The sequence below is a fragment of the Nannospalax galili genome, unplaced genomic scaffold (genome assembly GCF_000622305.1).
Source record: "Nannospalax galili isolate Female #2095 unplaced genomic scaffold, S.galili_v1.0 scaffold405, whole genome shotgun sequence".
NCBI classification, from domain to species: domain Eukaryota; kingdom Metazoa; phylum Chordata; class Mammalia; order Rodentia; family Spalacidae; genus Nannospalax; species Nannospalax galili.
The window spans coordinates 416,516-430,866 of NW_008354532.1; the positions used below are offsets into that span (position 1 = coordinate 416,516).

General features: G+C 39.7%; 1 protein-coding gene across 2 annotated transcripts in view; it reads left to right on the forward strand.

The window, feature by feature from the left end:
• Hsd17b13 (hydroxysteroid 17-beta dehydrogenase 13) overlaps positions 1-13,600 on the forward strand; it is a 16,369-nt gene extending 2,769 nt beyond the window's left edge. Inside the window, exons 2-7 of one of the 2 annotated variants that reach the window (XM_008851742.2) lie at positions 2,104-2,211; positions 5,082-5,213; positions 7,056-7,162; positions 9,636-9,773; positions 11,269-11,385; positions 13,307-13,600. In XM_008851742.2, coding sequence (XP_008849964.1) covers positions 2,104-2,211; positions 5,082-5,213; positions 7,056-7,162; positions 9,636-9,773; positions 11,269-11,385; positions 13,307-13,397 — 693 coding nt within the window. In that variant the 3' untranslated portion in view covers positions 13,398-13,600. The remainder of the gene's footprint in view (positions 1-2,103; positions 2,212-5,081; positions 5,214-7,055; positions 7,163-9,635; positions 9,774-11,268; positions 11,386-13,306) is intronic. The other variant, XM_029555340.1, reaches the window with a different exon arrangement.
• The last annotated feature ends 751 nt before the right edge of the window (positions 13,601-14,351 follow it).

Genomic DNA, 14,351 nt, shown 5'->3' on the forward strand with positions numbered 1-14,351 from the left:
GATTAGTGGGACAGCACAGCACTTGTCTAGTATGTGCAAGGCTCTGGGTTCAGTCCACAGCACACCAAGGAAACAAACAAACAAACAGAAAAACTTGACTGACACATAACTGAAATGGTGGTTAAAACTGGAAAAATTATGAAGAATTTTTTTGAGCACAGATTCCACCCGTTTCAGTGAGTTTTGCTTGCCAGTGAAGTATTCCTCTCTTGTGCTCTTTACCATCCAGCGCACTTAGCATCTGCTGCCCTAGGACCTTCAAAAATGTCTCCTGAACTTAAGTAGATAATTCTCCTCTGGTTCATTCTAGATAGTGAAGAATTCCAGAAAAAGTTGGTCCATCTTTGCTTAACAGATAAAGGCATTTGTATAAGAGATGAGCTGACGCACAGTGCACGAAAACAACTTGGTTTGGGTTTCGTCCTTGAAGAGATTCCGATGAGCATTCTAGAATTTGAGAAAATTGAGTCTGACATTCTCTGGCACTTAAAAAAAGATAAATAAGAATAAATTCATAAAAAGGCTTGATGAAATCTAATATTCAGATTTTCTTCCAATTGCGTCTTTTGGGAAGACAGCAATGCCTACTGCATTATTTTTTCAATTTGAAAACTTCCAAAGGCAAGAGAAAAGCAAAATTATGAATAAGTCATACTTAAAATGACTTACTTTTTTTTCTGCCTGAAGAATGGGTAAATTCAATCTTGTAAATTCTTTGAATTTTTGAACTTCATTATCAAACATTTAAGACATTAAATGATTAGCTCTGGGGCTGTAAATGTGACTGATTTCCTCTAGCTCAGGAAGAAGCCAACCAGCTATTTTCATAGCTGACTTTTGCCTTATGAGAAACATGCCAACAATTTGGCCTTTGTTGGATTTAAGCTCCTGCTTTAAGAATACAGTGACATTTAAAAAAATCTAAAAACGAACAAGCAAAAGAACGTGAACATAGAAGAGGGAATTGCTGGGAAGAAGGGGTTCAGCAGGAGTAGGAAAGGCCTGAGAGAAAGTAATGGTGGTGAAAATGACTAAAATGCAGTACTATACACATGTATGAAATTGTCAAAGAAAAAAAAGTAAATTTAAAAAATACAGTGACACAATAACCAAATCGTGGAATCAGCCTAGGCACCCATCAAACAGCTAAACAGGTAAATAGAAGGTGGCGTAGATACACAGTGCATTATTCAGCCTTTAAGAATGAAGCCATGCCATTTGCAGGAGAGAGAGAAAGAGAGAGAGAGAGAGAGAGAGAGAGAGAGAGACAGACAGACAGACAGACAGACAGACAGAGAGACAGAGAGAGGGACAGAGAGACAGAGACAGAGACAGAGACAGAGAGACAGAGAGAGAGAGAATACACGGAGACAGACACACAGACACACACGAGGCACTGGAACGATTTCATATCAGTAAGAAGCCTCTGAATTTAGGCTGAAAATAAGTTGTGTCTCCATGTCCTAGAATTATGTGCAACGTTGTTACTGAAATGAGAGCCCACCCATTGGCTCCTGACCTGGTTTTGCTCTAGATCCCCTGAAGAATATACTACTATAATCATCTAGGCTAGTAACATAGCCTTCCCTTCCAAGTTCTCAAAAAAAAAAAAAAAAAAAAAAAAAGATTCTTTCCCCTCCCAGAGGGATAAATCAAAAATGTCAGGAAAAATCAGCAGAAGAAGCATACAGTTGAGAATTACTGCTAGTTAGCACTGCTACTCAGCACTTAGCTCCCAGCTATAGACGATGCTCCACAAGTGTGTGCTGAATGCCTGATCTTCCGTCTCCATGCTCAGTGTCCATGACACCCTGAAAAGCAGCATCTGCAAGCAAGTCCTTCCAGCCTTGATAGTGTTCTGTTTAGATGAACAACCTGCTGCCTAACCCCAAGCCAAGGTGCAAACCTACAAAAACAAAACCAGGAGCAACTTGTTTCTCTTTTGCTCTGGTGCTAATTTGGTAGAAAGCCAGCATAATCTAATTGCAAACGAGACAAACAACCTCAAAAGAAGTTCTTACAAATAAGGAGACATATCGGACATGGCTTTTTAAAAAATTTTTCTTTCCCATCTTTTCTTGATTTTTCTTCTTCCAATCGCAGCATGGTGTTGAAGAAACTGCAACCCAATGCCGGAAACTAGGGGCCACTGTGCATGTGTTTGTGGTAGACTGCAGTAACCGGACAGCGATTTACAGTGCTGTGGATCAGGTGAGAAGCAGGGGCAGATGGCTTTGTTTCTGTTGCCAATAAACTGAGAAGTGAAAAGCTTTTCTATGGTGGTTTCAGGTAGATTGATCCACTCAGTGGAGTAGCTATGTGACCAAAGGAAGACTATATAGAATTTTCTTTGTATGTGTAATCCACTCAGCTCCGATAACTGTTAACTGTCTCATATTATTAAATCTGTTCTGATCAGAAGTTTGAGATGTGGCTCAGAGAAAAGGACAGTGGAAAAATTGATTCCTTTCTAGATTTTTTTTTACATTTTTATTACATTTTATTTATGGGGAGTAGTTTGTGCCACGGTATGTATGTAGAGATCAGAGGGAAACTTGGGGCCCTTGCCTACTCCTTCCACCATGTGGGTCCCAAGAATCAAGCTCAGGTCATCAGGCTTGGTGGCAGGCACCTTACCAACTGAGCCATCTCATTGGCCCCTCTAAATTTTTTGTCCTATTGCTTTTGTAGTAATGTTTTTCTTTATTTCCTCCGTAAGACTTTAAAGCTTTCATGGAAAATGTACAATTAATAAAAAGTATAACTTTTTTATCATTTTAGTGTGTGTGTGTGTGTGTGTGTGTGTGTGTGTATGCAATTACCATTCTGTATGTGGAGATCAGAAGACAGTTTTTGGGAGTTGGTTCTTTCCTTCCACATGTGGGTCCCAGTGATTGAATTCAGGTTGTCAGTCTTGTCAGAAAGCACCGTTACTCACTGAGCATCCTTGCCAGCCCAGTATAATAATTTTTAAAGGAGGAAATATCAGGTGTTCACGATGAACTAAACACTCTAATAAGCTACTGCATTATTTAATCTAATTCAGTAATCCCCTGAGATTCACTTTATAGTTGAGCAAACTAAATCTCAAAATGTTTAAAGCAACAAAGATTATGTGACCAGGAGGTGATAGAATCAAGATTAATTACTTAGAGCTTTTTTAAAAAATTGGGGGGCTGGAGAAATGGCTCAGCAATTGAGAACACTGACTGTTCTTACAGGAGACCTCAGTTCGAATCCCAGCACCCACATGGAAGCTAACAACTGTCTGTTACTCCAGTTCCAGGGGATCCAACAGCTTCTTCTGTCCTCCGTGGGCATTGCACAACATGGGTGCATTTACCTAAATGTGCATAACACTCATACACATAAAATAAAAATAAATAAAATATTTTTTAAAAGTTGGCCAGAAAGTATATATCAATTTTCAGCACAATTTTTTTTTTGTCCTTTTTGAGACAGGGTCTGCTTCAGCTGGCCTGGAATTCACTATGTAGGCCAGGCTGGCCTTGAACTCACAAAGATACACCTCCCGAGTACTGGGATTATAGGCATGCACCACCATGCCTGTCTTTTCAACACAAATTTTAATTTTACTTTATTTATAAGCTTTCACACTACTATGAAAAACTGGGTACTAAAATTTGGATGTTAAACAAAACAATGTAGGTCACCTTAATGACACTTTTCCTTTTGGATTCACTATTTAAGCTAGAAACTCTTTCATGAATTCTAAGGTATCTCATGCAGTAGAATCCAAATCTAATCCCTTGGGCTGGAAAGATGGCTCGTTAAGAGCACTGGCTACCCTGGCAGAAGTTGGTTTCCAGCACCCATGTGGTTCAAAACCATCTATAACTCCAATTCTAGGAAACATGACAACCCCTTCTGGTCTCTATGAGCACCAGGCATGCATATGATATACATAGATAGATGTAGATGCTCACACATACAAATAAAATAAAAACAAATAAATCTTTTTAAAAAGCTAACGGGGGTGGGGAATTGGGTATTCTTGCAGAAGACCCAGGTTTGAATCCCAGCACCCACATAGCAGCTAACAATTTAACTCCAGTTTGAGAGGATCAAACCCCCTCTTCTGTCCTTCATGGGTACTGCATGACACAGGTGCACTTACACACATGCAGACATAATAGTCATATACATAATAAAAATAAATAAATAAAAATTTTAAATCCAATCTGGAACCTCAGAGATGGCTCAGTGGTTCAGAGCACTGACTGCTCATGCAGAGGACCTGGGTTCTGTTCCTAGCACCCACATGGTAGCTAACACCCATCCATAACTCCAGTGCCAGGGGATCTTACACCCTCTTCTGGCTTCTACAGGCATCAGGCACACATGTGGTACTTGCATGCATGCAGGCAAAACACTCATATGCATGAAAAAAAGTAAAGTCTTTTTAAAAAAATCTAATTTTTGGATGGCATTATAACTAAAATTCAGTTCATGTTGCCATTTTCAGAAACCAATGAGCAGAGAGAAGAACTGGATCTTAAAACTGCCCTCATTCAGAGAGGCAGCAAACTGAGAACACGGTGTGTTAATACCTGAGAGATCTGACTTATATCTCATCTTCAGCCAGAAGATTATATAGAGTGGAGCTAGAGGAGAGCAAAACCATGACTGTCGGCCATTCTGGAGCTCAGTCTTGCTCCGCTGGCCACAGCTTCGAGTCTTGAGATGTCTGTGTTTCTCTTGTTAATATCCCTTACATGCTTCCCTCATTCTGTGGATGTTTGGGCTCAAGCACTTCTTGAAATGCTGAGTCAAGTTAATTTCTGCTAGTACCAACCTTGTACCAACCCCCAGGGGCATCTTGACTTGGGGCTGGTATGGGCAGGGGGAGCCAGGGGGTTAACTCAAAACAAACAATGAACAATATGTACACGGCAACTTAGTAATAACACATATGTGCTGATTGCTTTTTACAACATGGAGTACATCTTTACAATACAGAATATGAAAGCCCCCCTCTCCATCCCTTCTGTCCTCTATCAGTATCAGTCCCACATCTTTAATTAACACACCCCATGAATGTCTTCTCTCCATTTTAAAAGGTTAAGAAAGAAGTGGGTGATGTAGCCATCGTGGTAAACAATGCTGGGGTCATATATCCAGCTGATCTTCTTAGTACCAAGGATGAAGAGATTACCAGAACCTTTAAAGTCAACATCCTAGGACACTTTTGGGTGAGTGGGAGCCAGAAACACTCCTGGTTTGTGTGTGTCTGGTTTCTCTTCAGTATAAGAACCTCATAATTGAGCTCATAATAGTTCTAAGTGGAAAACTGGAAAGATCTTTTTCTTAAGTCAGAAAACATTGACTTTGTTTGAGAAGAGCCACAGAGTCTCTGACAGAAGGACATGCGGTTTAAGTGATCACAGCACACTGGAATGAAAGACTCTTGTTTTATTAAGTAGCATCTAACACGAAGCCTGGCATGTACCAGGTCTTCAACAAATATTTGTGGAGGTTTGCTAAGAATTGGCTGGGGACATACATTCAGTGTTTCAGGGAAATATATACAGTGTATATTCACTTGTGACCTCCTTTCACAGAAGTTTAGAACTGAAAGGACATCAGCAATAACTATCCAGATTTGTGCAGAGGTGGGGCACTTTGGATGAGACTCCAAGATAAATGCTCTAGGCATGTCCAACCTTCTGACATTTTGACACAATAGTCTCATCCACAAAGTTCATGCTTTAGAACTGAGCAATTGAGCTACAAAAATATTTCATAACGTTTTGAGTAATTCTGGGATGCATTCATAGCTATTCTTGGCCACCTGCAGCCTGTGGTTTGGAATGCCTGTTAGACCCATGGGATGTCAGAACTTAGAAAGATGGCACAGGAAACTTCTTATAATTGGTTAGTTTTTATGAGCGATTGAAGTATGAATTTGAAAGGTCTTTGTAGAGAGCATCTATTAATTCTTTAGGGTCTCAATATAGCACAGAGTTAGGGCAAATCTTGGAAAATCTGGCCTAGCCTTTCACACATCTCAATGTGCATTGGCAATGTGTCCCTCAGACTACACAGAGACCCTTTATAATAATTATCTAATACCTAATGACAAAGTGCATAAAATTATAACTGCATAATAAATTGTATCAAAACATACGGGGCTTAAAGCAACCATGAATGTTCAATTATTCCTTCACAGGTTCTGTGCACAAGAACTGGCAGGTAGGTTGGTTTGGCTGTTTGAGCTCTAAGAATTCTTACAAAACATTAAAGCGTCTTGGAGAAATTTTTTGTTTCTCATAATGTGAATATGTAATGCAAAATATTACAAGGAGGAGATGAACCTACGCACAAAGCGTAGTAGTTTCAGGTCAGTATAGAAATCAGTTATCTACTCCATTGCCATGATATAAGTATTTAGTTCTTCTAACTGAATCAATCAAAGCACAAACCAACAACCTGTATAATGCCAACTTATCCTTCAATTCTGGCAACTCTGAATCTCTCCCTTAATATCATTCACAAGAGGCTGGAGAGATGGCTCAAGGGTTAAGAGCGCTCTTTGGCTGTTCTTCCAGAGGAAACAAAGTTCTGTTCCCAGCACCCACATGGTAGCTAACAATCATCTGTAACTCCAGTTCCAGGGGAATTCCACAACCTCTCTAACCTCTACCAGCACTGTACAACACAAGTGCACTTACACACATGCAGGTAATATTCTCATATGCATAAAATAAATATAATAAAATATTTTTTAAAAACTAATAATGATAATGAAAATAATATTGCTTAGATAGTATATCCAGGAAGGAGCTATCTAATTCCTCCTGAAGGGAAGAAGGGGAGAACATTAAGACTAGTTCTTGGCATCATGTACATAGGACACAGCACTCAATGCTGGCTCAAACTCTTACATATTTACTCTTCATTTCTATCGTTGTGTAGAAGTAACCACAGAATCCTGCAAGTATTTCATTTCATTTCAAATATCCTTCTATCTTAACAAAAATAAAATGACCTAATGCCTGTGTCATTGTTTCTCTCCTTTTTAAATGGACCTTAAGATCATCAAAGCACTTCTTCCATCAATGATAAGAAGAAATTATGGCCACATTGTCACAGTGGCTTCCGTGTGTGGCCACGAAGTGATTCCTTACTTCATCCCATATTGGTGAGCCTTACTTGCCAGCAGTGCTGTGCATTTTTGCCCTTCTAAGTGATTGCTATACTTCAGACTTCAATGCTTACAGCATGGTAATTTGGACTTACAGAATTTCTATAGTATCTTAGGATACTTTTTTTTTGGTCTTTTTGAAACAGGGTCTCTCTGTAGCCCCAGCTGTCCTGGAACTCACTATGTAGACCAGGCTGGCCTTGAACTCACAGAGATCCGCCTGCCTCTGCCTCCAGAGTGCTGGGATTAAAGGCCTGTACCACCACGCCCGCTACTTTTTAATTGACTTCTAAACAATGAAATTGGCTCTCATATTATTTAAAATATTTTTAGACTTCTAAAAACTGCCCCAAAGAGCACTGTAAGAAGACAGTAATGCCCAGTATGCTTCCATTATATCTGGGAATGAATAGATGTTGACAAAAGAAGTAAGAAACACAACAGGCTAAGAAGGAAAACAATGAATGGACCTCTATTATCCTGGGTGCATGAACGTGTGTGAGAAAGAAAGAGCAAGCACGGCTCCCTGATTACAAGATGCAGATGCTATATATCATGCCCTACTGAGGACATTAAGGGAAGAGACTGGAGACCCGCAAATGGACTATTTCAAAGCACCCTTCCTTGTGAACTCTTCTAGTGGCATCTTATTTCCCTACTTTTGCCATAGAATAATCTCAGAAAAATTTTTGCCAAGATTATCACACACACACACACACACACACACACACACACACAGTTTCAAGCTGCCTCTATCATCTTTTTTAAAATATATGTGCATGAGTGTATTGCCTGCATATATATAAGTATACCCATGTTGTCCAATGCCCACGGAGGTCAGAAGAGTGCATTGGATCCCCTAGAACTGGAGTTATGAACAGTTGTTAGCCTCCATGTGGGTGCTGGGGACCGAACCTAGGTCCTCTGCAAGAGCAGCTAGAGCTCTTAATTGCTGAGTCATATCTTCAGCCCCTGCCTCTGTCATCTTAAAACACAAATACAAATTTCACAGATTAAACAATTGCAATTGTCTTAATGTTTAGAAATGTAGAAACTCAATATAATATTAGTTTTCCTTCTCTACCCTTCTTCCTTAAAAAAAAATCAGCTTTTACATTTTTGTTTGTCACCTACATAAAAATTCAATTAACACTTGTATAGATCCTTATAGATAAGTTATTACACATAAACACTATTTGACTGAATCCTCAGGTACCCCCATATTTTATCATCTGCATTTTAAAGCAGAACAAAGAATCTTGCATTAAAGATTATGCAAACACACACACACACCAACACCATCTTTTAACTCCAAATTCTCATGATGAAATTAAGAGCCCAGTGAGGTCACCAGTATCAAAGAGAAGTGAACAAGAGAAGAGGCTTGTGCACCATCCACACACATTTGTCCATACAGATTTCAGTTTTATAGTGTCTTAAATATTTTTTCCTGAATCATATTTTTTTTGTCTTTTTTTTTTTTTTTTTTTTTTTTTTTTTTTTTTTATTGAGACAGGGTCTCCTTGTAGCCCCAGCTGTCCTGGAACTCACAAAGATCCTGCCTCTGCCTCCCAAGTGCTGGGATTAAAGGCATGTACCACGTACGCACGGCCCCCTGAATCATATTTTTTTAGATAAAAAGAACAGTAAGAACTGAAACATTTGGAGGATTGATGGCATTAAAGAGGAAAACTTACATGAGTGGAAAACACTAAGCCAGTCTATAAAGTGATTCTTTTGCTATCCTTGCTAGTTAAGAAATTAGGAATACAGAGGCTGGAGAGATGGCTCAGGGGTTAAGAGCACTGGCTGCTCTTGCAGAGGACCTGGGTTTGATTCCCAGCACCCACATGGTGGCTAGCAACCATCTGTAACGCCAGTTCCAGGGGATCCAACTCCCTCTTCTGACCTCCTCAGGCATTGCACGACATGGGTTCACCTACCTACATGCAAGCAATATATTCATAAACATAAAATAAAATAAAATATTTTTTAAAAAAGAAATTAGGAATACAGCCACGTGTGGTAGCACATGCCTTAAAATCCAGCACACTGGAAGCAGAGACAGGCAGATTTCTGTGAGTTGGAGGCCAGTCTGGTTCACATAGGGAGTTGCAGACCATATAGTGCTTTATTGTGAGACCCTGTCTCAAATAAGTAAATCAATAAATTAATCAACCAATCAATAACAGATCTCAGATCTGAAGGTGCAGAAATGGCTGAATATGTGTTTAGCATGTGCAGAGTCCTGGGTTCCATCTGAAAAAGAAAAGAAGTTGCTGGGCATGTTCAAAATTCTGCTTTATCATAGAAGAAAATGAAAATGAACGCCCATTTAATCTCAGAAAAATCACAAGTAGCAGATTTGGGGTCTTCTTGTTCTAAAACAAACAATCCTGTCTTCCTACAGAAAGCTGAGAGGTTGTTTCACTGCCTTTAGGTAACAGTGGCTCATGATTTTCTCTCACAGTTCAAGCAAATTTGCGGCTGTTGGCTTCCACAGAGCTCTGACGGCAGAACTTGAAGCCTTGGGGAAAACTGGTATCCAAACCTCGTGTCTCTGCCCAGTGTTTGTGAATACCGGATTCACCAAAAACCCCAGCACAAGGTGAGGTCAAAATCAGCTGTGTTATCCCTGATAGTGGAGCCACTCACTGCCAATGGAGTCGTGATTAGGCCATAGGTACTTCGTAAGTATGCTACATTGAGTAAATCCTGTGGTGCCATCACAACCCCCAGCTGCTTTCTTACACAGATAGGTAAGCGCTCAGCTTAGAGTATAACATGCTCTGTCAGGAATGCCCCATGCGCTCTTGGGAAAGACACAGTCCAAAAGTAAACACACTGTTAGTCTGGTGGTGGGGAGCCTGGGAGCAACCAAAGGTGCGGACACAGCAACGCCCAAGATTTAGGAATATTCTCACCCAGGCTGCTGGATTCTGAACTAGGGCTGAAGTGTTCAAGTCAGCCTTAGCTCTAAGACTGATTCTAATGTGTAATTAGGAAGCGAAAAGACAGAACCCCAGTTAATTTTGAAAGTATTGATTTGTTTAGTGTTGACTTACTACTCAGCACTATGGAATCCTAGTCACACAATAACCTGCAGAAAGCACAGAATAGCTCAGGGAATTAAGTTTTAACATTCATTAGCCACTCAGCCCAGGCCTAGACAATACTACTAACCTTGGTAGGACATTTTAATTCAATTTTATGCTTTAATTTTCTATTATCATATTGTACTAATGGACAAAATTCTCTACTAGGCATAGGTTGTGAGTAATTCTCAATAATACACGTATACAGCCTTTAGTCAAAGGAAGACCAGGCCTCCAGTTATAATGTAAAACTCCTTATAGGAATCTTAAATTCTCATTAAACTAGAAGATAAGTGAGTCAGAGACAAATCTTATGTACTAAATGCCCTCAAAACAATACAGCTTTGTGGAATACCTACACAAGGCAGGGAGTATACCTAGCCTTAGAATATTGTCCTTGCATCCAATAGGCCTTGAAATATCAGGCGTTTCCTTCCTGGTCCATGGTTAATCCTACTATCTTTTTGTGCTTTGGCTCCTCCCATTCCTTAAGATCTTGTGCCTTGCCATGATTTTATTATTTTGACCAGGTGAGCTAACACACATACCTATTTGAAAGTATAAGATTATGGTGAAAAATTATCAACATGGGATGTGGAAGAAGAGGGAGGTGGCATTTATGCAGTGAATCCTGAAACATGTTAAATCCTAATTCTAAATTTGATGACAATATAGGTCAGTTTTCCTGCCTTTGTTAATTTTAAAAAATTTTTTAATTTAGTGACTGGTGTTTTAACTCAGTGGTAAAGTACATACTTAGCAGGTACTAAGCTCTGGGTTTGGTTCTCAAGACCAAAATAAATAATTTTTTTTTTTTTCAGTCCTTTTGAGACAGGATCTCCCTGTAGCCCGAGGTGGCTGGGAGCTCTTTATGTAGATCAGGCTGGCCTTGAGCTCACAGAGCTCCACCTGCCTCCCAAGTGCTGGGACTAAAGGTGTGTGCCAACTCACTCGGCTATTAAATTACTAAATTTTAAGCAAGATGAACTCTTTTTCCCTTTTCATCAGGTTGTGGCCTGTGTTAGAGACAGACGAAGTTGCAAAGAGTCTGATAGATGGAATACTTACCAATAAGAAAATGATTTTTGTCCCATCATATATCAATATTTCTCTAATACTGGAAAAGTAAGTATATAGCACAAAACACCTCAAATACTAAAACACAAACAGAAATGTTGTTATGGACAGACTTTCAGCTGTGGAAGTTGCTATGGAAACTCTCCATCCCTGGAATGAACAATCGAGTTTCCTGGAGGGGTGGAGAGGGAGATTTCTTTCATCCCTGATTCCTTTTGTGGAATGCATCTGTCTCTGCCCAATTTTTGCTAAAGATTATTCAAATTGAAGGAAAGACAGTTTTAAAAGAACAGGATACAATGACATAGTTAATAAAGGCTTTATTTGTATGTGTCTGAGTGTGTGTCTGTTACGTGTGTTCATGTGTGTGTGGGTACTTGTGTGTCTAGAGATCCATGTGGAGGCCAGAAGTCAGCCTCAAGTGCTGTTCCTTGGGAACCATCCACCTTGAGTTTTTTGTGTTTCATTTTTGGTGTTTTGTGGTTTGGTTTTGTGTTTTTATTTTTGAGATAGGGTGTCTCACTGGCCTGGAGCTTGCCAATTAGGCTAGGCTAGGTGGCCAACAAGTCCCAGTGATCTGCCTGGCTCCTTCTCACCAACACTGGGAATCCAAGTGTGTACCACCATGCCTGGCTTTTTATGTAGGTTCTAGGGATTGAACTCATGCTTGTATAGCAATCACTTTACCAACTGCACCATCTCCCCCACACCTTAGGTAGTTAATTTTTGAAGTTCTTTGTAGCACTATGAATTTTCAATGTCTCACAATCCATTTCCAAATTATTTTAAATAACTTCATTTTTTAAATAACTTCATTTATACTCCAAGAACTTTACAACAGAATACGTTCTTCTTTCCCTTCCCAGGTTCTTGAGCCCCCAAACAGTAAAATCCCATGAAATTTATTTCCTACAGGACTCAAAACAGACCATATTGAAGTTGAAAGATTCCAAAATCAGACCAGGCTTGTGTATGACAAGCGTTAATGTACAAGGAAGAGCCCCAAGCCTTTGTGTCACTGGCCCTCAGGCAACTTGTTACTCAGCAATAGGGGCATTGTGCTGGTCTTCTTTACAATTAACTCCTTTTCCAGAGGGACAATTTTATGATCAGAGGCAATCACTAGCATGAAGCTTTTGTGTGAATAGTTAAAAAGCCTGCACAAGCTCTACTCTCACCCTTGTCTTTCTCAAAGCCAGATCTTCCCTGCCTCTTCGTGTGTTCCCCCTTCTTTCCTCCCCCTACCCCGTGGGCTGACAGGGAAGTAAATCTTGCATTAGTAAACAATACCAGAGTGATTTTAAAAATAACCTTTGAAGAACATGTTATTTCTGCCTCATTACATTCACCCATACTCTCTTCTTTAACATGTCTACTCAAAGCTTTCCCATTTTACATTCAGCCTATGTAAATTCTCCTCACAGTTACAGCCCTTAATTATAAATGGCTGACGTTTTTTAGTAATTAATTTCCATTTGGCCCTGTTAACCTCTCATGGAACCAATAAGCATAAAGGTGGTAGCTCTCTGTGGGCTCTTGGGCATCAGAATTCATTGACATTTTCAGTGGTAGACCCAGACCTTCAGTTTTCAATTCTTATTGATATAAGATCTCATACAATTGTACTGATTTGAAAGGGTGATGGAGTCTATATCAGCGAGGAGAGCGAGAGAGCGAGAGAGCAAGAAAGCAAGAGAGCGCAAGAGCGAGAGAGTGAGAGAGCGAGAGAGCGAGAGAGAGAGAGAGAGAAGAAATGAAAAATAGAGGACATGCGGTTGGGGATTTAGCTCAGTGGTAGAGCGCTTGCCTAGCAAGAGCAAGGACCTAGGTTCAGTGCTCAGCCCCCTCCCCCCCAAAAAAAAGAGGACAATTAAGTGCAGGTCAGTTCATCCACGCATTTAAAGATTAATAGCAAAAGAACACTGGTGTCAAATTTTTAAATTGAAATTTCTCATCTCTTTATAAACAGATTTCTTCCGGAACGTGCCTTGAAAGCTATAAGTCGTATACAGAATGTTCAGTTTGAAGCAATCGTGGGTCACAAAACCAAAATGAAGTGAGGTGTGTAGAGATGTATGCACATTAATGACATGAAGCTGTTTGCAATTGCTACTTTAATGTTTTCTTTTACATTTTTCAGTTCTCTTATTACTTAAAATGTAGTTTGGCTCTAGCAGCAATCAGATGAACGCGACTAATTAATTGTCTTTGTTTTCCAAGAATAGGAAACTGTGAGAAATAAATTCTAGTGCTAATAAATGACCCAGCTTGTGATATTTTATTATGGCAGCAAGAATATGCTAAAACAATGTCCATTAGGCAAAGGAGTGGAAAGACAGTGTATATTTTTATTTACTTATTTTTATTTAATGTGTATGAGTGTTCTGCCTGCATGTATTTAAGTTACATGCATGCAACATCCACAGAGGACAGAAGAGGGCATGAGATGCTCCTGGAACTCAAGTTATGGATGGGCCCTCTGCAAGAACAGCCAGTGTTCTTGACAGCTGAGCCACCTCTCTAGCCCCATAATCAGTGTACTTTTATAAAGTAAATTAGTAAATGAAGAAATGCTACGCTAAAGGGTAAGACGATTAAAAAAAATGTTGGACAAATGAAAAATTATAGTGATTTCTGTTTTGATGGGGGAAGGGTGGTATTGCTTTGAGTTTGTTCTTTGTGGATAAGAAGAAAATTTTGTCTTGTTTATCAAATGAATGAGAAAGGAATTTTTTTTTTCTTTTTTGGTCTTTCTGGGACAGGGTCTCCCAGCTGGCCTGGAACTCACTCTGTAGACCAGGCTGGCCTTGAACTCACAGAGATACACTCACCTCTGCCTTCTGAGTGCTGGGATTAAAGGCATGTGCCACCATGCCTGGCTAGGAATATTTTTTGCCTCATAATTTATTCTCACTGTTGTCCCACTAAATTTTCTCCTTCCTGCTCTGTTTGACCCGCTCTCACTCTCTTCAGGATCTTGTCCCTGGTGCTATTAAACAAACCACATAACATCT